This window comes from Equus quagga, chromosome 2 (assembly GCF_021613505.1).
Source record: "Equus quagga isolate Etosha38 chromosome 2, UCLA_HA_Equagga_1.0, whole genome shotgun sequence".
NCBI lineage: Eukaryota > Metazoa > Chordata > Mammalia > Perissodactyla > Equidae > Equus > Equus quagga.
In genome coordinates, this window is record NC_060268.1 from 27,827,438 (window position 1) to 27,853,344 (window position 25,907).

The following is a 25,907-nucleotide window of genomic DNA, read 5'->3' on the forward strand; positions in this document are numbered from 1 at the left end:
TTTCTTTAAAAGCTACTGGAAACTACGGTCCGTTAAAATAAGAAAATAAATGAGACAGAGGTTGACACAGGACCCAGGTGACATGAAATCCAGCAGAGGAGAGAATTAAATCAGATTCCCCACACAGCAGTGACATAACAGCTGAACAGGAAAGGAGCAAAAGGATGAAGAGAGGTCTTCAGGAAAAAAATAGATAAATTAGTTGACAGGTTTATTTGAAAATATGGAAAGGCTGTTGGAGGATGTGAAAAGAATTACAATAGGTATAATGAAAATAAAGCAAATAAGAAATTGAAAAGAAATAAACAAGAAAGGAAATATAATCATGTCATACTACTCGGCTTTACAAGAATTCATATTTACGTATCCACAATAGAAACAATTAAGATCGGATTAAATAAAAATTATGATCCAACTATATGGGAGGCAGGGGGCATGGGTGTGGTGTAAGAGAGATAAGTTTTATGTGCCAAGAGAGGAAGTTAGTAGATAATGTCTAAAATTGGTGAATCAGGAAACTGCAATAGAAACATTTCTCAGAAACATGCAGCCAAAAAACAGAAGAAATAGGACAAAAAGTGAAAAGTGGTGTGGCGGACTGAGGCGGGAAGGGGCGGGGCAAGGGGGAGTGATTTGTGGAGAAACGGTGGAACAAAGGACTGCTTAATTTTAATTAAAAATCTTTTAAGGCCTATTTGATGTTTTAAAAACATATGCATATATTACTTTGATAAAAAAATAAAATAAAATGGTTGAATCCGCCCCATCAGAAGTCCACAGTAGTGTGAGCCCTCAGTTTAAGCGTTTGTCTGCCTCCTTCCCCCCCAAGCACAAGGGCTGCCTCACCCTTGCTAAAGTGGAAGTGGATCTCCTCTCCGGCCCTCGGTTTCCTCAGGGATACTGGAGTCTCCGTCTCTGACAAGGGTAAATCGTAGAACTTGTACTCCACGTACACCTGCTTTATGTTCTCATCGTACATCACTTCAGCCTCTGGGTTGAAGGCCAGGGAGACAATTTCAATGCACATCTTCTCTGACTTCTGATAAGGAAAATGTTTATTTATTTCCTATAGGTTAGTGACGCCGCAAGTGTTTATACTCCATCTAATTAACACATTACTCTCTAGGAATCAATCACAGGCATACTCATCTAACATACCACTCCTTGAGAATCAAGTTATGGGTAAAACTGGCACCAAGAGACAACTTGACTGAATTGTCCCAGCTCATCTGTGGGAAATTTATAAAGAGAATCCAGTTGTTCTTTCTCCCAGTCCAGTAAATCATTTCTCCAGACCAGCCTTTCTCAGCCATCTCCACATAGAGAAAGAATCAAGAAACTTTCTGAACAGATAGTTTTCTTAAACTTTCTCGATGAAAACCAATCCAGTATTTTCCTGAGGTTGGGTCCTAGGAGACTGCCTATCGATACTGGAGATTTAGCAAAGAGCTGCCAGTGCTTCCTGTGCCCACCTCAGTGCAGGCCACAGAGCAGGGCATCAGAGCTCCCTGTCCTCCCACAGCAACTCCAGTGTTTTCAGCTCCACTTCAGAGTTGTCGCCAAAACCACCATGCTCTTTTGGTTGTCCCTGCGTCCACTTTTGCACTCAGGACACCAAGAGGAGAGCTGACACCTCTCTGGTTTCAAGAAGTAAACTGAGGCCAACATTAAGTGTCATTCCATGTCCCATCCATCGTGGTTGTCCCCTGTGTCCATCCCCATGTTGTCCCCCTGTGCACAGTGTGGCAGCAAGTCAGTGTCATGGCATTAGTGAGGAGTCAATCCAGGATGGCCCCCTGCCGGCCACAGTTCTCCTTTCATCCGTGAGTGCCTCTTTCCTCTAGGTTGCCAGGCCAATATCCTCACTTCTTTGAAGATCTGCGCCCCCACCATCTTTTTTTCTCTTAGGAAGCAAATGGAGCCTCCTGTGCCTTCTCCTAGGAAGCTCAGACAAAATTTCTCAACAAATTTGCATCAGAACAACCCGGGTGCCTCTTAAAAATAAAGATACTTGATGCTTCCCTCTCAATAGTCCCCACACATCCTCCTACAACACCCATCATGAAAACCATTGAGTCTCTGCAGTATTTTCCAAAATGTGGGTTTTGACACGTATGGGCCAGCTTGCTGGGTTTCACTAGCATATTTTTAAATGAGAGACTAGAATAAAATAAGATAGGATAGGCTAGACAGGATAGCCTAGAATAGACAGGATAGGCTAGAAGAGAATAGAAAATATGAGAGAGCATGGCAAATGGTGAAGGTACGTCTTGTTTCTTGACACTTGTGTTTGTACATGAGTGTCTTTGTATATGTATTTCTACATATGGGCATAATGTAGAAATGTATTTCTTATAGTGATTGTCATAAAAAAAAAAAAAGTGTAAAAGCGGAGCCGGCCCTGTGGCCGAGTGGTTAAGTTCGCGAGCTCCGCTTCGGCGGCCCAGGATTTTGCCAGTTCGAAACCTGGGCGCGGACATGGCATCGCTCATCAGGCCATGCTGAGGTGGCGTCCCACATGCCACAACTAGAAGGACACCCAACTAAAATATACAACCATGTACTACGGGGATTTGGGGAGAAAAAGCAAAAAAAAAAAAAGAAGATTGGCAACAGTTGTTAGCTCAGGTGCCAATCTTAAAAAAAAAAAAGTGTAAAAGCCACTTATATTGGACTGTCCTGGGAATCTGTGTTTAAAGAGTTAGGTATAATTTATATACAGTAAAATGCAAAACCTTAAGAGTACAGTTTTGACAAATGTATAGAAGTGCATAATCACCCTATTCAAGATACACATTTCCATCACCCTAGAAAGTTCTCTCATGCCACTGCTGAAATTATTGCAAACCCTATGCTGTAGTCTCAGTAAAAGTTAAGCCAAATTTCTCAAGGTGTGTCTGAGGAATAGGTGTTTTACAAATGAATTGTCTGTGATGAAATAAATCTTGGAAAGTCAAGATTAACGAAGTTATCACATTTCTCTAACTAGACGTAAAACCTTTAATATACTAATGTGCACTGGGACACTTTTAGAGGACAATACAGAGGTAGTTTTTCCCAAACATGTTTGACTACACAATCTTTTTTTTCCCCTGGAGCATAGTTTGGCTTAATTTTCCATGGAACACACTTTGGGAAACACTGGAATCTGGAAAGAAAGACAAACAACTTTGTTCATAGTCATAATAAGTTGCCTCTTCATCTTACCAAAACAGAAAAGCCTAGGCTTAGTGGGGATGAATATTTTCCCCATAGTTAAAAATGAATGGGGCCAGCCCCGTGGCACAGCAGTTAAGTTCGCACCTTCCACTTTGGCAGCCAGGGGTTCGCTGGTTCAGATCCCAGGTGCGGACCTATGCACTGCTTATCAAGCTATGATGTAGCAGGTGTGCCACATATAAAGTAGAGGAAGATGGGCATGGATGTTAGCTCAGGGCCAATCTTCCTCAGCAAAAACAGGAGGATTGGTGGCAGATGTTAGCTGAGGGCTAATCTTCCTCAAAAAATAAAAATAAAAATGAACCACCATCAGACAAGCGGCTTTCAAACTGTAAGACTCACTGTATGTGCATCTGTATGTGTGTGTATTAATCACTGAAATAAAAGTCTCCGGAAACAATTCTTGACATTACTATGTGTGAAGCAAACTGTTATTTTGTATTCTACTCTATCTCAGTTTTTCTTTTCTCTTTCTTTCTTTTTTTTTTTTTTTTTGAGAAAGATTAGCCCTGAGCTAACTACTGCCAATCCTCCTCTTTTTGCTGAGGAAGCCTGGCCCTGAGCTAACATCGTGCCCATCTTCCTCTACTTTCTATGTGGGATGCCTACCACAGCATGGTGTGCCAAGTGGTGTCACGTCTGCACCTGGGATCTGAACCGGCGAACCCCAGGCTATCTCAGTTTTTCTTTAGTGCTGGCTGGGACCCCCTATTTTGATTTCACTCCCCACTAAGAGATGCCAACTCACAGTTGAAAAACATTGCACCAGAGTTATGCTATATAACATGATAGCCATTAGCCACACGTGCCCATGGAGCACTTGAAATGTGGCCAGTCTCAATTGGGACGTGCTGTAAGCCTAAAATCCACCCATGATTTGGAAGACTTTGCATGAAAAGAAAAATGAATGTAAGATATTTCAATATTTTTTATATTGATTACATGTTGAAATGATAACATCACGGATATATTAGGTTAAATAAACTGTATTGTTAAAATTAATTTTACTTGTTTCTTTTTACACCTTTAATATGGCTACTAGAAAACTACATTTGTGCCTCACATTATACTTCTGTGGAACAACACTTCATAGACTGTGAGCTCTGTGAGTTCTGGGACCACAAGTCTGTTTTGCTAACCCCTTTGGTCCCAGCATCTAGCACCCCCCTAATTTGTTTTGCTACCTCTCCATGCCACCTAGATCTAAATTTTTCAAAATTGCTTTTGACTTGTTCCCTCACAAACACTCTTATCCCATTAAAGTTAGGAACTGAAAGCATCAGGGGACAACTGTGATAAAAAGGCCACTATTGGGAGAGCATAAATTGGTATAATTTGGGAGGATGATCATTTGGTGGTACCCATCGAAATTTCAAGTGCGCATCCCTTTTAAAACCAATAGTTCCACTTCTAGGAATCTGTCCCACAAAAACATGGCCAAGCACACAAAGATAGATATGTACAAGGATGTTCATTGCGGCATTATTATTTTTTTCTTTTTTCCCTCTTCTCTTGTAGGTACTTGGTTATACAGAAGTGAAAGTGACAAGGTCCTGGTGCAGTCGGTCTGCATGCAGGTCAGAGGGCAAATTCTGCAAAAGCTAGGTACGGTCATCAAACATTCTCTCCTCTCAAGGCTCGTTTACAAAGTCTGGTTAAGAAATTTTACTGTAGACTTTTCTCCCCCTGTCCCCAGCTCTATTGAGATATAATTGACCCATAACATTCTCTTGATAGCTGTACCTCAGAAAAACCAAATTCTTTTCTACCTCAGGGCCTTTACATGTGCCCTTTCCTCCGCCCAAGCAGAGTTCCTCCCAGCTCTTCCCTTCTCATTCTTCAGATTTCAGTTCAAATGTCCCCTCCTCAGAGAGCTCTTTCCTTACCTCCTTACCTCACTCAACCCCTCCCATTACTATCTATTATATCACCCTATTTATTTTCTTCCTAGTATTTAGAATTAGCAAGTATCTGGCTTATTTGTTCACTGATTTATCTGTGTTTTCCCTTTGTAGATTGTAAGATTCAAGAGGGAAGGGACCAAGTCTGTCTTAGTCACCATTCTGCGTCTACAGAGCCTGGCAAACACTCAGACAGGCACCCCATTATTATTTGTTGAAGGAGCCAATACCTCACAGGGCTGCCGCGAGGACTGAGCGAGCTAATGAATATTAAGTACATATAGCGTAAAAGCTCTATCAGTGTTGCCCATTGAGGTTTATCTAAAGAAAAGGTCAGATATTATTTTAATGGACTACTGATCAGCAGTTAAAAGGAATGAACTAGAAAAAGCTAAATATATCAACATGGATGGACTCCCAAAACACTATTAATCGAAAAATGCATGTTTCAGAATAATATGTACCAAAAAAGAAAAAGAAATGGGGGAAACTGGGTGAAGGTAAATGGCACCTTCTTGTACTTTTTTTGCAACTGTTTACAAATCTATAATTAATTCAAAGTAAAAAGTTAAAAAATAATACATGCCGTTTAATGTCATTTATTTGAAAGCAAAAAAAAAAAAAACAAATACAAATCAATATGAATGCTACAGTTCTTTTTTTTAAGATCTGAAAAGATACACCCCAAGACTCAAAACAATGATTTTCGTGGGGTAAAAGCAGAGGCAGCAGGGATTATAGGTAGTGGTCAACAGAGATTTAGCTTTATCTGGAATATCCTAGTTTTTAAAAGAAAAATGTATTCTTATATTGCTTGTGTAATTTAATTTTTAAAATTTTAAACTTGCAAATAATCCTGGGACAAATGATCAGAAATCCATATTTATGCAGACTACATCAACTTTATTCTGATAACGAAGATGAATTAGGAGGATGAATAAGATGAACATTTGAGGCAGGTACACACAGAGGCCTTATTCATTCCTGTTAGGTTGGACCATAGGAAACTGTCAACAGTCCACCACTTTTTATCTATAAAAATGATAATTTCAGGGGCCGGCCCAGTGGCACAGCAGTTAAGCTTGCACAATCCGCTTCTCGGTGGCCGGGGGTTCGCCGGTTCGGATCGCGGGTACGGACATGGCACCGCTTGGCAAAAAGCCATGCTGTGGTAGGCGTCCCACGTATAAAGTAGAGGAATATGGGCATGGATGTTAGCTCAGGGCCAGTCTTCCTCAGCAAAAAGAGGAGGATTGGCAGTAGTTAGCTCAGGGTTAATCTTCCTCAAAAAACGAAAAATGATAATTTCATATGGCTTATTATGGACTGAGTGTTTGTGTCCCCCTCAAAATTCATATGTTGAAACCCTAATCCCAATATGATGGTATTTGGAGGAGGTGGGGCCCTTGGGAGGTAATTAGGTCACGAGGGTGGAGCCCTCAGGAATGGAATTAGCGCCATTATAAGGAGAGGCCAAAGAGCTAGCTGGCTTGCTTTCTGCCATGTGAAGATACAATGGGAAGCTAGCAGTCTGCAACCTGGAAAAGAGTCCTCACCAGAATCTGACCACGCTGGCAACCTGATCTTGGACTTCCAGCCTCAAGAACAGTGAGAAATAAATTTTTGTTGTTTGTAAGCCACCAGGTCTATGGTACTTTGTTATAGCAGTCCAAATTTACTAATACATGGTTCAGTATTTTAATTTGATCCAGAATCCTTTACATGAGCTGGTTCCATTACATAATTTTACTGGGATTGAACAGCAAAAAATAAAGTATACAATTATTAACATTCAGCATATGAACCACTGTACTATATACTAACTCATTTGAACTTGCTAGCAGAACCCCTGAGAGCAGTTAGTTATGCAGCATGAGTGCCAGACAGACAGTTCCCATTGGCTTATTAGTTCAGGTGTGCTAGCTAATTTGGCTGGGAGGCAGAGCTGTGAAAATTAATTAGCTAGCATACACAAGGGATCAGGACATTCTTATACAATTAAGAGTATAAGAAAAGAGAATGAACTTTGAGGTTCTTAATACATGGTGTGGCTAAAAGACAGTAAGTAACATGAGGCCGTAGGGCAAATGAAATGATTGCTCCCTTCTCATTAGTGGCTGTTAAGAAGGGGAGGGAAAAGTTTTCTCTGGTCCACTCAGAGTGAGAGAGAGATTTCTGGCACCAGGAATGGGACTTCATCTGGAGGAAACCATGTGGTTCGGGTTGACATCATTTCCTGGAGATGCTTAGAGGGAAGGCAAATACAGAGGGTCTTTAGGAATCTGGTGCTGATTAACAGACAGGACCTCCTGGCAAACAGACCTATACACATCCTATGAACACAGGAACTGTCCTAATTCTGGACTCAGAGAGGAGCAGTTAAAAGATCCAAATGGACTGTGGTTGTTTCACTTTTTTGGTAGTTTAAGGGAAAGACATTTTGGAAGGGTCTTCTTTAAGTAGTACTGTTCAACCTAATTCAATGGACTTGGCAGGCAGAAGGGAACTGACACCCTTCTGCCTCAATCTCTTCCCCTTAGGGCCTAGTTCTTCCTTGGAGGGGCCACAACCAGATCATAGAAGCTCAACCTTGAAAACCAGAATACTTCGGAGAGGGTAGACTATTGCCGCCATCAACATTATCATCACTATCATTCAGTGTTTGATGCATCTCGGGCACTGTATGAAACCCTTACCAGACATTACCTTACTTAAATCCTCCCACATCACTATAAGGTAGATATACTTAATATTACCATTTTATAAATGGGGCACAAAGTCTAATAGAGTTTAAGTAACTCCCCCAAAGCTGCATAGCTAGTAAGTACCAGAGCCAGGATCTAAACCACTTTTTTAAAAACCGACATATGATATTATATTAGTTTCAGGTGTACAAGATAATGATTCGATATTTGTGTATATTGAGAAATGATCACTGCGATAGGTCCAGTTAACATCCGTCACCACACAAAGCTACAGATTTTTTTCTCGTGATGAGAACTTTTAAGATCTACTCTCTTAGAAACTTTCAAATATACAATACAGTATTATTAACTATAGTCACCATGCTGTACACTACATCTATATAAACCACTTCTGTCTGAACCAAATCTCCATGCTCTTAAATGCTACACTTTCTCCTCCATTATCCCAGCTGACTCCAAACAGAAGAGCGACAGAGCTCAAGCATTGTCTCTGGGCCTGCAACCCCTTCGATCTTTTATGCCTACCTATTGTGAAATACAATCATTATTGAGTATAAACGTATCTGTGTTGTAAGTTTAATTTGATAATAACACTAATTTTTTTGCTTAAGTAGGCTTGGTTTTCATATTTAGTTTCTTTTTTTCCATACTTAGTTTCTCAAGCAACATTTTTGGGTACACAAAGGTTTTCTAAAAGGACATCTTATTTAGGAGCCTTTAACTTAGAGTAATATTTTAATGTAATCTGTTTGACTTGTAGTTCAAAAATCTGCTGACCAGGGCTGGCCCCGTGGCCGAGTGGTTAAGTTCGCACGCTCTGCTGCAGGCGGCCCAGTGTTTCATTAGTTGGAATCCTGGGTGCGGACACGGCACTGCTCATCAAACCACGCTGAGGCAGCGTCCCACATGCCACAACTAGAAGGACCCACAAAAATGAATATACACCTATGTACCAGGGGGCTTTGGGGAGAAAAAGGAAAAAATAAAATCTCAAAAAAAAAAAAAAAATCTGCTGATCAGCTGGCTGCTTTTCCGTTTGATCTGAGAGGCGCGTGGTTTAGAAACCTTGACTGGAACTCCAGCTCTTTCACTAACTAGCTCTATAATCCTGGACACATCATTTGATCTTCTTCACCTTTATTATACCTAAGGTGTTATTGTCTGGTTGTAACATTCTATGTTCTGGTCTATCTTGCAAACATTTCTCAAGATATTAATCATACAATGTCTAAAAAAATATGGCAGATAAAAGTTCAGAAGAAGACAAACTTAACTATTTGCCATACTAACAATTTAAATCTACTGATTTTGAGTTGCTTCTCCTCACGCCAATATCCTTCATTTTCCTGAAAATCCTCAGTACAAGTTCTGACTTTCAAGGAAGAGTTTTCTGACCTCTACAAAAGCAACAATAATTTCCCTTTTTTGAATTCTTACAAACCTTAGAGTTTATATCACATAATCTACCTGCTTGATTCTAGATCACACTATACTTTTCTTCATTGTGTCTAAAAATGTTCATAATCCTCGATCGGATTTTAGTCTTTCATTCAGTCACTCATTCAGCAAATATTTATTGGGCACCTACAAATGTGCCAGGAAGTGTTCTTGTGGCTCCAGGGAGAGACTGTCTCATACCTCATTTACAACCCCACGAGATTCTAATACAATGATGACTGCTGAATATACCGGTGGATATTTATTCGTGTGTGTGTGTGTGTATCCTCAATTAGTTCCAAAAGAGATTTGAGGCTGAAATGTTTAATAAATAATTGTAATTACAGGTTTTAAAGGTTGGGTCAAAAACTTCAGAAACTAAATGATGTCTCTGAGCCCTCCTATGGAGAATCCTTTCCTCTTTTCCCGCCCCTACCTCCCAGAGTCAACCTGCTCTCCTCAGGTGGATTTAAAGAAAGGGTTATCACTCAGGCTAGGGATGAATCACAAGACGCAAGGAAGGAGGGAGGCAAGGGACCCAAAAAGGAGAGAGAAGGGTTGAAGCGAGTCCTCATTACCCCAAATTAAGAAAATGATCTTTTAATCTGTATCAACAGACTTCTATTCACTTGCAATGTAAATTCAACTGAATAACTTGAATTTCCCATCAGGTTCATTAAAAACTGGATTTGCACTTCACAGATGTGGCCATTAAGCACACTAACTGTCGTTATGTACAATCTTGTCTCATACTCAACGATCACCCCCATGTACTTACTGCCTTAGGACATTTCTGAGATACGGGTGTCACTATTTCGTCACTGTCTGTAGTTTGTGCTTCACTGACTTCAGAAGCTTGTTCGCAGGATTCTTTGTCTGTCAGAGAAGAGGCTGGAGTTACAGAACTATTTCAGAACACCCTGTCTTTTTCAAGGATTGACTTGTTTGGAAGCTTGCCAAACACACAGGGTTCACTTCTGAAAAAAGAAAAAGGAAAGAAAGGGAAAGAAGGAAGAATGGAATGAAGGACGGAAGAAAGGAGGGAGTGAGGGAGGGAGGGAAGAAAGGAGGGACGGAAGGAAGCAGGGAGGGAAGGAAGTCCTTCCTTTTGTAGGGGCTGGAGAAAATGACCAGCCGAGGAAAAGCAGTGCGATCAGGGTGTGGCAGACTGTATTTTCCAAAGACAGACTCAAACAACACCTCCCCTCCCACACGCTCTCTTGCAACGCAACATTTTTTACTGAACATCTGAATTTCCTTTACAGAGTGCCTTTCCAATCTTTTGCTCATTTTTCTGTTGGGTTGTTTGTCTTTTTCTTATTGATTTGGAGGAACTCTGTATATTTTCTGAATTTGAGCCCTTTGGTAGTTACATGAGTTACAAATATCTTTTCCACTCTTTAGCTTGCCTGTTTAATCTCTTGCTGAACAGAAATTCTTACTTTTAAGGTAGTCAACTTGATCAATATTTTTCTTTATGATTAGTGCATTTTGTTTCTTTTTTTTAAAAAAAAAAATCTTTCCTTACTCTGAATGATGAATAATGCTGCTATGGGTATTTGTGTACAAGTCTTTGGGTGGACAAATGTTTTCATATCTCCTGGGTAGATACTTAAGAGTAGAATTGCAGGGTTGTAAACTATATGTTTAACTTTTTAAGGAGAAGCCAAATATTTTTTAAAGTGGCTGTAATGTTTTACACTCCCATCAGTAATGTATAATGTTCCAGTTTTTCCACATCCTCGCTAACACTTGGTACAATCAGCCTCTGGAATATATCAATTATTGGTGTGTACTGGTATTTCATTGTGGTATTATTTTGCATTTTCCTAATGATAATGATGTTAAACATCTTTTTGTATGCTTATTAGCCATTCATATATCTTTGAATATCTATTCAAATCATTTTAAATTAGGCTGCCTTATTGTTGAGTTGCAAGAGTTCTTTATAGATCATGGATGCAAATCCTTTATCAGAAATGTGATTTGCAAATATTTTTTCCTAGGCTGTAGCTTATCATTTCATTTTCTTAATAGCGTCCTTTGAAGAGCATACATTTTTATTTTGCTAAAGTCCAATTTATCAATTTTTTATTTTATGGATCATGCTTCTGGTGTCATATCTAAGAAATCTTTGTCTAATCTAAGGTCAAATGTTTTATCCTATGTTTTCTTTTAGAAATGTTATAGTTTGGGTTTTAATATTTAGATTTATGATCTATTTTGGTTAATTTTTGTGTATGGTGTGAAGTAAGTGTCTAAGTTTTTTTTTTTTCTCTGTATGGGGACATCTGATTGTTTCAGTACCATTCATTGGAAAGATTAGATTTACCAGAAAGATTAGATTCCCCTTTGAATTGCCTTGGAAACTCTGTAGAAAATCAATTGACCATAAATATAAGGGTTTAGTTCTGGATTTGCAATTCTATCTCATTGATCTATAAGTCTATCTTTATGCTAGTACCACACTGTCTGAGTTACTGTAGCTTTATAGTAAGTTTTGAAATCAGGTAGTACAAAATTTTCAGCTTTCTTCTTCTTTTACACAATTGTTTTGTCTATTCTAGGTACTTCGCATTTCTATATAAATTTTGGGGAGAATGGCCATCTTAACAATTATGAGTAGTCCAATCCATATATATGGTATATTTCTCCATTTACTTGAATCTTCCTTAATTTCTCTCAGGAACTTTTGTAGTTTTCAGTATGCAGGTCTTGCATTTCTTTTGTTAAATTTATTCCCAAATATTTTATTATTTTGGATGATATTGTGAATGGAATTGTTTTCTGGATTTCATTTTTAGATTGTTCACTGATAGTATATGGAAATACAATTGATTTATGTCCTGCAAACTTGTTCACTTGCTTTTAGTTCTAGGGTTTTAAAAATTTTTGTAGATTTCTTGTGATGTTCTAAATACAGGATCATGTCAATTGCAAAGAAAGACAGCGCTACTTCTTCCTTTTTATTCTGAGTAATTTTAATTTCTTTTTCGTGCCTTATTGCAATGACTATAACCTCCACTACAGTGTTCAACAGGAGTGGTGAAAGTAGATATCCTTTTTTTGTTCTCAATCTTAGGGGAGAAGCATTCAATCTTTTACCATTAGGTAGGATGTTAGCTGTACATATTATTGTCCTTTATTAGTCTGAAGCAATTTCCTTCTATTCCCAGTTTGCTGAGAGTCCTTATCAAGAATGGGAGCTGGGATGGGGCTGGCCCCGTGGCCGAGTGGTTAAGTTCGCGCGCTCCGCTGCAGGCGGCCCAGTGTTTCGTTAGTTCGAATCCTGGGCGTGGACATGGCACTGCTCATCAGACCACGCTGAGGCAGCGTCCCACATGCCACAACTAGAAGAACCCACAACGAAGAATACACAACTATGTACCAGGGGGCTTTGGGGAGAAAAAGGAAAAAATAAAAATAAAAAAAAAAAAAAAAGAATGGGAGCTGGGAGCCGGCCCCGTGGCTAAGTGGTTAAGTTCACATGCTCCACTTAAGCAGCCCAGGGTTTCGCTGGTTTGGATCCTGGGTGCGGACATGGTGCTGCTCATCAGGCCATGTTGAGGTGGTGGCATCCCACATGTCACAAGTAGAAGGACCCATGACTAAAATATACAACTATGTACTGGGGGGATTTGGGGAGAAAAAGCAATTTTAAAAAAAAGAATGGAAGTTGGACTTTGTGAAATGCTTTTTTCTCCATCTATTGAGATGATCATAAAACTTTTAGCTTTTATTCTAGTAATACAGTGAATTAAATCAATTTTCTAATATAAAACTAACCTTGCATTCCTGGAATAAATCCCATTTGATTGTGATGTACAATTGTTTTAATATTTTTATATTTTGCTGAATTGATTTGCTAATATTTAACTAGAATGTTGCATCGTGCTCATGACGGATATTGGTCTGTAATTTTGTTTTGTTTTTAATGTCACTGGCTTGCTTTGATATCAAGATAATACTAGCTTTATAATCAAATGAGTTAGGAAGTTTCCCTTGCTCTACTATTTTCTGAAAGAGACTGTGAAGGATCAGCATTATGTCTTCCTTAAACATTGATAGAATTCATCAATGAAGCCATCTGGGCCTGGACTTCTTGATGTGGGAAGATTTTAAATTACTAATTCATTGTCTCGACTTTTTATAGGTCAATACTGATCTTCTATCTTTTCTTGAGTCAGTTTTGGAAAATTTTTCTAGGAATTTGTCCTTTCCACCTAAGTTGCATAAAGTTGTTCATAATATTCTTTTATAGTCCTTTTAACAGTAGGGTCTGTAGTGACCCTACATTCATTTTGATTTTGCTAACTCATGTCTTTGCTCTTTTTTCTTGATCAGCATGCCAGTTATCAATTTATTGCTTCTCAGGTCAAAATAAAAACTTCACTGCCTGCTCTGCAATAATGGAGCTGGACCCTGCAAGCATTTCTTCTTTGCCAGCTGGCATCATGTTAAGTTTTCTCAGTAGAGAGCATTGGAGGATCACTGGAAGAAGAAAAGGTTTCTTTTCCTGTTTCCAGTGTGCTCATTTAGGCAGGCTCCTGCAGCAGATGTGGACTCTGTAGATAAGGCTCCTGCAACTTAGGGCCTGACTCCAGCAACATACATTGTTTACTGCACAACACAATTCTGGTAGCACATGGCTTCTGCAACATCCAGTTCCAGCAGCTCCCAGTGGCCAGTAGCACATGGCATCTCCCCATGGAAAGTTTCCTTGTTACCCCCTAGAGTAAGTTCACAGTGAAACGCCACTGGCTTGGCACCTCTCTGTGAATGGTTTACCGCCAACATTCCAGAGGACAATTTCACCGTTCCTCTGAGTTCTGATGTGCAGCCACAGCAAATTTCCATGCCATTCAGTAAAATACAACTTAACTGACTCCAGTGAGGTCTGGATTTCAGCCTTGAAGGGGACTGTCTAGCAGATCTGTTTCTTCTTTGGGAGCTCGATCAGCTCTAGGAATTAGTGGATGTTCTTTAAATCTCCCATTTCTGTACTCTTTAGAGTTCTCTTTATTTCTTACTAGTCAATCCTCATCCCCCAAGTTCAATCTTCTGTTTTAGTTAATAATTCTTTATATTAAACTTTTCCTGTTCAAATTACTATGTAGTCTCTGTCTCATGGTTGGATCTTAATTAGTACAGTCATTCAAGAGAAAGTCTTATCCAGTTTAATGATCTTTTCAAACAAACAATATTTGGCTTCATTGATTTTTCTCTACTCTTTTTCTGGTTTCTATTTCACTGATTTCTGCCCTGATTATTATTATTTCCTCCTTTGGGTTTGATTTTATTTTCTTTTTCTAGCTTCTTGAAGTAGAAGCTTAGGTTATTGACTTTAGATCTTTGTTCTTGTCTAATTATAAATTTAAAGCCATAAAAATTTCTTTATAAGCACTGCTTTAGCTGCATCCCATAAATTGCAATATGTTGTGTTTTAATTTTCATTCAGTTCAATATATTTTCTAATTTTCCTTAGGAGTTCTTCTTTGATGCAAGTGTTCTTTAGAAGTGTTGGTTAACTACCAAATACTTGTTACTGCCTGCATTAGTTTTCTATGGCTGCTGCCACAAAATACCACAAACTTGGTAGCTTAAAACAACAGAAATTTAAGAGCAACTTTAGGCTTGCAGTCATTGAAATTGTCCTTATTGTCACCCAGACATATGTGACACTGATCCCATTCTGTAATCCTAAAATGCTTGCAGAGCCACTTCTACACAGAGTGGTGCTGTACGGTCTTGAGGGCAGTGGCAAAACCACATTGGCAAAGAAGTTGATGCTGGACTGGACACAGGACAACCTCATAGAAACATTCAATTCTGCCTTCTATCTCAGCCACAAAGAACTCAACCACAGTGGGTCATGCACTTTGGCAAAGCTGGTTTCCAAGGACTGGCCCGAATTGCAGGATGTCATTTCACGTATCCTAGCCCAAGCGCAGAAAATTCTGTTCACCACTGATGGTTTCAGTGAGCTGGGAATCCCTTCAGGGGCACTTCTCCATGATATATGAGGCAACTGGAAGAAGCAGAAGCCGGTGCCTCTCCTCTTGGATACTTTGCTGAAGAGAAAAATCTTACCCAAGGCCACTTTATTGATCACGATGTGACCTAGGGCCCTGAGAGAGCTCTGACTCTTGATTGAACAGCCCCTCTTCACAGAAATGGAAGGGTTCTTAGAGTGGCACAGGAAGGCGTATTTCTTGAAACACTTTGAAGATGAAGATCAAGCACTGTGAGCTTTCAACCTGACAAGGAGCAAGGCAGCTTTGTTGCACATGGGCTGAGATCCCGCCATGTCCTGGAACATCTGTACTTGTCTGAAACTGCAGATGGAGAAGGGGGAAGACCCTGCCCTGACTTGCTAAACCACCACATTGCTGTTCCTGTGTTTCCTTGGCAGCCAGTTCACACAGGCGCCTGGCTGCTGTCCCAGTGAGTGCCTCCAAGCTCCAATGAAGGCTCTGTGTCTCCTAGGTGCTGAGGGCATGTGGACACAGACATCTGTGTTTGATGGAGAAGACCTCAGAAGACTTGGGTCAAAGGAGTATGACTTCTGTTTTTTCCTGGACAAGAATATCCTCCAGAAAGGCAAAGACTGAGGGCTGCTACTCCTTCATCCACTTCAGTGTCCAGCAGTTTCTTGCCATCATGTTCTACATTCCGGAGAGCAAGGAGGAGGAAGACAGGGATAGCCTCAGGTAGGATACTGGGGATGTGCAGAAGCTGCTCTCCAAGGAAGAAACACTAAAGAACCCGCATGACCCGAGTAGAGTATTTCTTACTCAGCCTCTTGAACAAAAAGAGAGCCAGGAGGCTGGAGACAACTTTTGGATGCCTGATGTCATTGGAGGTCAAATGGGACTTACTGAAATACAAAGCACAGTTTGATGAGAATAAATCCTTCTCCTCAATGATGGACATTAGGTGGTTTTGCACCGTCTTGACGAATCTCAGGAGAAGCAGGTTTTGAAGAATGCAATGGCCCACATCAAGAAAATGTTTCGGCATTTGAAAAATAAAATGGACATCATGCACTCACGGTTCTGCCTTCAAGCATTGTCAAAACTTACAGATAATTTTGCTGCAGGTAGAAAAGGGGATATTCCTGCAGAATGATACCACATCAGAGTCAGACGCTCAGGTTGAGAGGTCCCAAAATGACGAACAATCGCTTCCTTTCTGGATGGACCTTTGTTCTATCTTTGGCTCAATCAAGAATCTGCTATTTCCGGACATCAGTGAGAGGTTCCTTAGTACCTCATCAGTGAGGATTCTTTGTGAAAAAAGCCTCCACTACCCATAATCTCCAGAAAGTCGTCCTCAAAAATATTTCCCCAGTTGATGTTTATTGAAACTTCTGCCTCACTTTTGGTGGCCAGGAAACTCCAACGCACATGGCCCTTCAAGGAAATGACCAAAATGATGTGTTTTCCCCATTGTCGGAGGTCTTGAGACACCCAAAATATAATCTTCACTATCTCAGGTTGGTGTCTTGTTCTGACATCATTCATCAACCGGTCCCTGGCATGCTTGGATTTCACAGCAAATGAGCTCCTGGATGAGGGTGTCAAGTTCCTGTCCACAACTTTGAGACACTTAAAGTGCTTCCTGCAGAGGTTGTCATTGGAAAACTGTCATCTTACAGGAAACTGTTGGAAGGAGCTCTCTTATGCTTTGATCATCAACCAGAAGTTGACACAACTGTGCTGGGCAGAGTGCCCTCTAGGATAGTAGGGTGGAACCTGTGTGTGAAGACTTGAGTAACCCCCAATTTAAACTACAGACCCTGATGCTATGGTACTGCAACATAACCAGTGATGGCTGCAACCACCTGTCAAAGCTTCTCCCACAAAAATCAAGCCTAATACACTTGGATTTGGGGCTGAATCACATAGGAATTACTATACTGAAGTTTCTATGTGAGGCTTTGAAGACACCACTGTGTCACCTGAGATGTCTGTGGTTGTGGGGCTGTGCCATCACTTCTTTCAGTTGTGCAGATCTCTCATCTGCCCTCAGTAGCAACCAGAACCTCATCACTCTCGACCTGGGCCCGAATTCCTTGGAGGTGCAGTGGAGAAAAGATGCTGTGTGAAGCCTTGAAACTTTAAAATTGCCCCTCTAGGCACACAGGTTAAAGATAGATGAACCTAATGCTGGAATCCAGAAGCTGCTGAAAGAAATTAAAGAAAGCAACCCACAACTACCGAGAGTGACAGAAACAGATCCCAAGAAAAACAGACCTTCTTCTCATGACTTCATTTTCTGAATGTGGATATGAATTATACATATCACCTTAAATATTGCCTCTGTCCCTTTCTTTCTCTTCTATATTTAACTAAATGTAGTTTAGACCTCCTCATTTTATGCTTTATGCCTGTTTTCTCTTTTCTGTAGAGTCATTCATTTTACAATAAAATAATGGATCTTCAAGGTGATAATGAACTTCCCATGAGCTCACTCAGCAATGTTAGTTGCTGGGCCAGATGTTATTTTAGCCTTGGTTGTGCCTCTGGCTTACATAAAACATATACAAGTCACTTAACCTTGTTATGGACGAACCATCTATCTAAAATATATTAAGAGAAAAAAGGGTGAAAGCATTCATAAAAAAAGAAAAGAACAAGCAGGAATTTATTCTCTCACAGATCTGGAGGCCAGAAGTCCAAAATCAAGGTGTTGGGAAAGTCCACGCTCACTACCAAGGCTCTAGCAGACAATCTGCCTCTTTCACCTTCTGGTGGCTCCAGGCATTCCTTGGCTTGTGGCCACATCCCTCCAACTCTGACTCTATGGTAACACTGCCTCCTCTTCTTCTGCATGTGTCTTTCCTCTGCATGTCTCTAATAAGAATGCTTTCATTGGATTCAGAGCCCACTCAGATAATCTAGGATGATCTCTTCATCTCAAGATCTTTAATGTAATTATATCTGCAGAGACTCTTTTTTCAAATAAGGTAACATTTACAGGTTCCGGGGTTTTGAACATGGATATATCTTTTGGAGGGCCACCGCTGAACCTACTACATTATTTATTTAAATTCCGAATATATTTTAAACCCCACAAGCTGACATTTTTGCTTTATAAAATCATTTAAATTAGCCCATATTCTTTGCTTTTCATTCCTTGTTACATCTTTGTGTTTCCTTCTGGGATAATTTTCCTTCGACCTAAAGAACAACCTTTAAGTTTTCTGTAAAATGTAGCTTGCAAGCAAACTCTCCATTTTCGTTTGTCTTTAAATGTCTATTCTGTGGAAGGATATTTTTGTTGTACAGAAAATTCTTGGTTGGCAGTTAGGAGTTTTTGTCAACACATTGAAGGTATCTTGCCACTGGTTTCTGGCTACAGCTGTAGCTCTTGACAAGTCAGTTGTCCATCTTACCGATGCACCCATGGCTGTCTTCTTCTTTTAAATGGATGCTTTCGGTATTTTCTTTCTGATTTTATTTTCTGCATTTTTACTCTGATATGTCTAGATTTGTATTTACTTTTACTTATCCTGTTTGAGTTTCATTTCATTAACTCTTAATATCTTTCATTAGTTCTGGAAAATTCTAAGTCATTATTGCTTTAAATATTGCCTCTGTCCCCCTTCTTTCTCTTCTCCTACATTTCACTAAGTGTAGCTTAGACCTCTTAATTTTATCCTTTACGGCTCTTTTCTCCTTCTTGTTGGAACAAGATAGAACAACATTTTCCATTTTGTTGTCTCTCATTGCTTTATTCTGGATATTTTCACCAATTCTCACTTCAGTTGTGTCTAATCTCCTTTTAACCCATCCATTTCTGTCACAAATTTCTGTATTTAGCAGTTCTATTATTTATATTGATTCATTTCCAAATTTGCAATGTATTTTGCAAACATTTTGTAATTGATTCAGGCAAAAAAACCCCCACATAAATGGATGCCAAATTAATCAGGTGAAATTTGATGAGGAACAAGATATTTACGTAGACTCGAAATATCTTCTCATCGATTATTTAATAATTACAAAGAGAAAAATGATAACTTTATGATAGTAAGATGTGGCAGATGCTTTCTTAACCAAGTGATCAGAGTTAACATCACCAATAATGGGACAAACTGACATCACGTACTTCCTAATGTGATGCAGTGAGAAGGACGCAATATTACTTCTGTGGTATTCCTGTAAAAACTTCATAACCTGAATCTAATTAGGAAGAAACATCAGACAAATCCAAATTGAGCAACACTCTACTGAACAGCTAACCTACACTCTTCAAAAACGTCAAGATCATGAAAGACAGAGAAAAGATGAGGAACTGTTCCAGATTTTAAAAAACTAAAGAGACACGACTAAATGCAACGTACGATCCTGGATTAGATAAGGGGGCAAAAGCCTGCTATGGTGGACATTATTAGGACAATTGGCAAATTCTGAAAATGGACTGGACATTATATATTAATGTATTCATGTTAAGTTTGCAAACTTGATAATTGTACTGTGATTATATAATTTCCTTTTTCTTACTGAAATATACAGCAGTAAGGGGGCATGATATTTGCAACTTATTCTCAAATGCTTCAGAAAAAAGTAATAAAGCAAAAAGCGGAAAAATGTTAAAAGTTGATGAGTTTGCGCGAAGAGTTTATGTGCACTTTTTTTGCTTTATTCATGCGGCTCTTACGTAAGTTTGAAATTATTTTAAAACAAAATGTGTTTTAAAACTTACAATACCAATTTTCATAGCTCCAGTTCCTTGCTGAAATTTTAAAGTTCAGCCTTTATCTCCATGAACCTAGTAAACACAGTTGTTATGCAGGTTACATCTGACAATATCTGGAGTCCTGGCGGGTATCCAATCAGCCCTTGTCCCTCCCTCTCTCTAAGTGCCCAAAGCACAGTTCTGCCTCTCAGAGCACAAGAGGCTCATGATGGGGCTGCCTTCAGGGTACCAGACTAACGTGGGAAATTCTGCCCTAGGCAGACACCTGCCTACACTGGGCACACTGCAGATTCAGATTCAGATTCAGATTCAGGCTGCATACCAGTTCCCCACCCCGAAAGCCCAGGAAAAGCATGGTTCTCTCTCTCCACCGCTTCCTCCAGACCATCAAGGTCCCAGGGCTGAAGCAGTTCCAGCTCATCTCTCTGAGCCCCATTCATCTCTCTGATCTCGGCTAGGTAATTCCTTCCTCTCTTACTGGCTCTTCAGTGCTTTTAAGAAACATTAAGCTTTAAAAAATGTATATATATTAACTTTAGCTTTTCAGTTGTCATCAACAGGAGGGTTGGTCTGAATTACCTAGTTTGCCATCACTACAAATTGAAATCGTGTCTGCTTTTCATTGTAAAATGAAAGCCTTGCCTTAATTTAAAAGAAATCTGGATTAACATCACAAATGAGCCAATCATACTTCTCCTCCAATTTCTTTGTAACCATAATTCATGGTTACAAATTTATGCTTGCTAGGTAACTAAACTGGCCAGCTAGCTAGCGAGCTTCAAATACACAGAAAGCTACTGTCTTTGAGGGTTCTAGCCTTGGTTGGCCTAACCAGCACACTTTTAACATAAAACTGAACCTAAGGTCTTTAGGACTAATTTTCCATGAAAAGTTTAGCAATGTCAGGTGAAGGAAGAAAGTAAATAACTGGCTTGATAAAATAATTCGATGATTAAATGGGAAAATTAGATTTTAAAAAGACAATACCATTTACAGGATGTAGGGCTTCCTTCTGCATCAGTCCTGAATCGGATGATGTCATTTCCTCTTCCTTTTGCTGATTTTTTAAACCATCATCTATGGAGATCTTAAGCCCTGAGAACTTCCATTCAGTGTAGTTCACTTGCTTCAGAATAAGGACAACGAATATAAGTATATCGCATAATTATAATAATTTGATAAAATTAATAATTATATATTATTAAGTATACAGTTAATACAATATAAATGATAAAATAATAATGTAATATACAATTATATAATCATATACATTTACAATCTCATATGTATTTTTTTTAATTTTAGGTGCTACATAGTAACTTTAATCCAGTTCACTGTGAAAAAAAGGCAGTATCCAGCATACAGTAGATGTTCAATTAATACTTGTTTAATTTATTTTGATTACCATGAAGTGGACTGGTTAGGACTGTGGTACTAAAGTTTGAAGCATAAATTGCAGAGTTGATAATCTGTTGAATTAAATTACATTGAAATGAAGTGAACAGTCCAGAGGTTTATTAAACTACTTGTGTTTGTGGAAACATAGGCTGGCCACAAAAAGCCATGATTATTGCTTATCTTGTGAGTCTGCTTCTGCTTCTGTCTATGAGCATAATCTACTTGGGGACACTACAACCCATACTTCAGTTCTTCAGAGTCTCTAAGGCCTTACCTGCAGTGTATTTCCATTTAAGATGTTACGACTAAGATACTCCATTCTGTTCTTCCCTTGGATACCTGTTCTTTTGCCATGTTTTCTTCTTGAGTAGCTTGTGACCTGGTGTTCCGTTTCCTTCCTTTCTCCCACCTGAGATTTTCTCCTAGCTTGATACTGGCCAGCTTCAATGGGAATCTCAGCAGATGCCCTCTGGTCCTAAATAGAAGGATCACAGACAGCCTTACAAGATGATAGCTTAACTGTCTTGATGCTCAGAGAGGGATTTGTGAGCTAGCGTTAGACTTCATTTCTCTCCTGCCAGAGAGCTGAGACATGCCGTCTCTCTCTCCTCCCCACAATAAAACCCAGGATTTTGCTCCATCAATAGCCTCATGGCATTATGAGGGATGCAGATTAATTTGTCAGAACATATGACATTCAAAGAAGGAATTTCTTTTACTCAAATTTTAATACTATCTTCTTCAAATCTGCACCACAGCATTGGTGGAAATCTGTTACCTGGGGAGGAAAGGGAGCCTCTTCAGGTGAGATCTCTACACTGTGCTTGGTGTAGTTCTCCTCACTCTGACCTTCTGGTTTCAGGAAGCTCTCCGGGGGTAGGTAGGAAGACTTCCAATCTAGTTGCAACTCCACAGATCCATTGGGTTTCCCCGCAGGGTCAGTGAGATTAAAATCACCTGAGAGACACACAGACATTAATAAGCCCTGGTCAGATGAAACAGGCAAGTGAGCATTTATCAGCACCTTATCTATTCCCCTCCCCCGTTTTGAATTTCACCACATTTTGTTTGTAATTAACATCCATTAAATAATCATGACGATAATACCCTAACTAACATAAACTAACATAAAATAGCAGTGAATATTTACTTCTAACACTCAGAATATTTACAGGGGAACATGGGTATCTCCAGGTTTCAGGAAGGGATAGTCAAAAGATGTATGGAGAGGTATAGCTTGCTTGTCATCAGTCACCCAGCCAATACACAAGATCACATTATTATTACTATTACCAAATAGTCGCTATGCCTCGGGCATGCCAAGAAAAGCATTATCTACACTCAAGTGATCCCTACTTCTAAAATAACAAAAGCCAAGAAAACTTAAGCAAAATGGCTTTTCCCAAATGCTAGACTTCTCATTTGTAACACTGATTAATTAATTTAACAGATGGCTCACATTGCCTCTCCTCTTGGCAAAGGATGAGTTGTGAGCAGAAGTGTCAGCTTTTTTTTTTTTTACCACTTGTGGTATAGAGAGGAGGAAGGCCTCACACACTCCCTGGAACATCCAGAAACTTGTTAAACATGGTTGCTACTGGCTGTACCCATCCACAGCTCCTAGCGACAGCACAGATATCCCTGCCTCACCCTCCCAGGACTGCGCTCAGAGAGTTGATCCTTCCTGGGTGCACCTCACAAACCTGGGAATGAAAGTAAGGTGAGGTAGTAGGGAGTTCAGCTCCATACTGGGGGGAAAAAACAACCAAGAAATGTACCTTTGTCATGGTGTAGCATGGAAGTCTCTCTAACTTGTGTCTACTGTCTAAAAGAAATGAGAGAACTCTGGGGAAGCGTTAGGAACGCAGCTTATACTCTGATGTCTAGTCATGTGCTAAGAAACAGCAGGCCTTAAGTAAAGACAAATACCAGGAAGCACTACCAAACTGGAAAATGTTTCTTCAGAGATTGAGGTATGGACCTCAGGTTAGTGGCTCTACCCACTTGTGAATCTTGTTTTTGTTGCTGAAAAGAAGTAGAAGAAGCCAGTGTTTCCATATGATTAGTGAGGCTCTAAGTCTCCTGCTCTGTCTCTCTTGATGATGTTCTAAAATTCTTTCAGCAGGTTTTAAGAGAGACTGTTCCAAGCAAGTAAGCAAGAAAAGTAGAATTAGGACAGGGAGACAACACTGGGCAGAGAGCATAAAGATGTAATAACCTGAAGTCCCACCTTTAATGGACTTGTTTTGCGCAAGAGGAAGCAAGGGCACTTGGACTTGGCCAAGGTATGAGCCAGGCTCTGGGTCTTCATCATCAAAAACGTACACAGATAGGGCCTCCCACCTCAGATATTGATCCAGGTCAGAGGTCATAAGAACTGGGAATCGAGCCTGGTCTCTAAAGTAGGGATCGTTACTGGCTGGAATGATGGCAGTGTCATGGTCAGAAAAGGTGAAGAAGCGGTACATGGCATAAGGACTGGGTTGGGTTCCCAGCCATCGACTCCGGAGACCACGGCACCTGATGATTTCCACTCGCAGCTCATTCTGATGCTTCCAAGTCTTTGATCTAAACTGGAAAGATGTTGGTCTTGGACTGAGGAAAAGGGCAGCCTGAGAGAGTTGCTGTAAGTGGAGCCCAGCACCCTTAATGAAGAAGAGCTATGACCTATGAACTGTTGAATCCTGACTAGGGCACAGAGAAACCTAAGGACTTTCACCTGCCTGCACACTGGCACTGGCAGATAGTTATCAGAAGGAGACGTTGGCACTCAGGCCTTATCTTAGAGAATGGAACAGAGAAGCTATTTTGTTCACAGCAGGAAGAGGTAGCTAGCTCCGAGGACATGATTTCATTTCAAACTCAAGCTTGACCAAGGAAAGAACCTGGACTAGTTGTGATGTGATAGTTTTTCTCTTCCATTCACATTCAGCAAATACTCATTGAGAGTGGAAGACTGAGCTGTTCTCATGAGCTGCTTGGCTGAGGCTACTCTGAGATGCACAGGCACAGCCTTTTTCTCACCTCACCCTCCTGGGCCTCCCAGGCTCCAAGCACATTGGTTGAGAGGTAGGCCTGGGCTTTCCTTCGCTTATTGCATGCCTGTAGGGTGGATCTTATGGGGAAGCGCAGCTTCATCCAGTACTCTAGCACCCCGAAGTCTTCTCCACCAGCTCCTGGGTAGCAGAAAGTACGAAAAGCAGGGAGGATACAGATGGTGTGGTGAGGATCAAGACTAAAGGCTGAGGAAGAAAATGGGAAGCCACCAGAAGAGCAACTACAGACTTTGGGAAATGCCGCATTAGTCCTGGGAGCTGTGGGGAGCCGACAGCACTTACCAGTAAGTGTGGCAGAGCCATGGACTTTCTCCACAGTCGCCAGCACCCTGTCAAAGCAAATCCATCCGGCTGCAAGGGTGTAGTGCTCGCTGGCTATAGCCTGGTGTAGATCAAGCCGAGCTGAAGCCCCTTGAAGGTAGTGCATGAAAAGGGAATCTGTCTCCACCACATACTGGGAGGTAAAGTCATAGAGGGGCTGTGGCCCCACAGCTAGTGGGGTACAGTGGGTTTCAAAATCATAGAAGGAATAGGTGCAAAAAGTGGTGGGTTTGGTGTCTCCAGCCTGAGCCAGGGCGGCAGATGTCAGGAAGGCCTGGTGGATGTGCAGTTCAAAAAGATTCTCACTCTGATGCAGTAGAGAAATGTTCACTTTATCCTCATCTCCATGGGCTGGCAGTGTATCCAGACATAATGACAACTGTCGGGTGCCATAAGCCACATCTTTGAACTGTTCTAGAGGGGAAAGGAAAACTGCCTATCCATTAAAGGGTAGGGAGCTCTTTCTTAGGGTAAAGGAAGGTGGACAGAAGGAGAATAAAAACAATGGTGGAAGTCCAAGTTGGATTATTTCAAGAACAAGTGATTCAAAAGGAAAAGCAGTAGAATGACAATCAGAAGCCATGAATTCTGATGGCCATGTAATTCAATGCCTGCTTTAGAGATGAGGCACAAAATGAGCGATTGGAAAGCAAATACTGAGCTCAGGAAAACACGGGAGGCACAATTTCATCTACAGGTGACTTTGTTTTGGCTTATGGCAAGGTCCTATGAATTAATTGGTAATTCCTTTAGAGAAGCACTAGAAACATAAAGTGCGAATATTTCCAAAAGTTTGAGATATCGGCCACGGAGAAAATAGCAAGTTATAGTCACAGTGTCCATTACATTACGTCAGGCCCCACCAAGAAATGGTTTCCCTTCTCCGGCCAGATCAGTCACAAGAATCTTCAGTCTGTTAAGAATTTGGTTTCATCAAAGGAGGCAAAAAATCTACTGTAAGTCAAAGAGTAATAAGTAGAAAATGGAGGAGGACACTTACTGGAAAGAGGTTGAAAATACTGGCAATGAGATGCAAAGATGTGTAAGACAGTCTACTAAATCAGTGCATTACCTCCCATGTCCAACCATCAGAAACTCTGATATAGTCTGCTTCAAATCAAGGAGTATTTGAGTTGCCATAGTGTGTTGATGGTGAAGGTCCTATT

The 25,907-nt window shown here is 40.3% G+C and overlaps 1 protein-coding gene across 1 annotated transcript in view; it reads right to left on the reverse strand.

The window, feature by feature from the left end:
* RPGRIP1 (RPGR interacting protein 1) overlaps positions 1–25,907 on the reverse strand; it is a 64,398-nt gene that overhangs the window by 7,658 nt on the left and 30,833 nt on the right. The window contains exons 14-21 of the mRNA XM_046652712.1: positions 24,703–25,155; positions 24,389–24,540; positions 23,595–23,937; positions 22,143–22,321; positions 21,639–21,839; positions 20,954–21,092; positions 10,041–10,138; positions 847–1,039 (exon numbers count right to left, since the gene is read on the reverse strand). Coding sequence (XP_046508668.1) covers positions 847–1,039; positions 10,041–10,138; positions 20,954–21,092; positions 21,639–21,839; positions 22,143–22,321; positions 23,595–23,937; positions 24,389–24,540; positions 24,703–25,155 — 1,758 coding nt within the window. The remainder of the gene's footprint in view (positions 1–846; positions 1,040–10,040; positions 10,139–20,953; positions 21,093–21,638; positions 21,840–22,142; positions 22,322–23,594; positions 23,938–24,388; positions 24,541–24,702; positions 25,156–25,907) is intronic.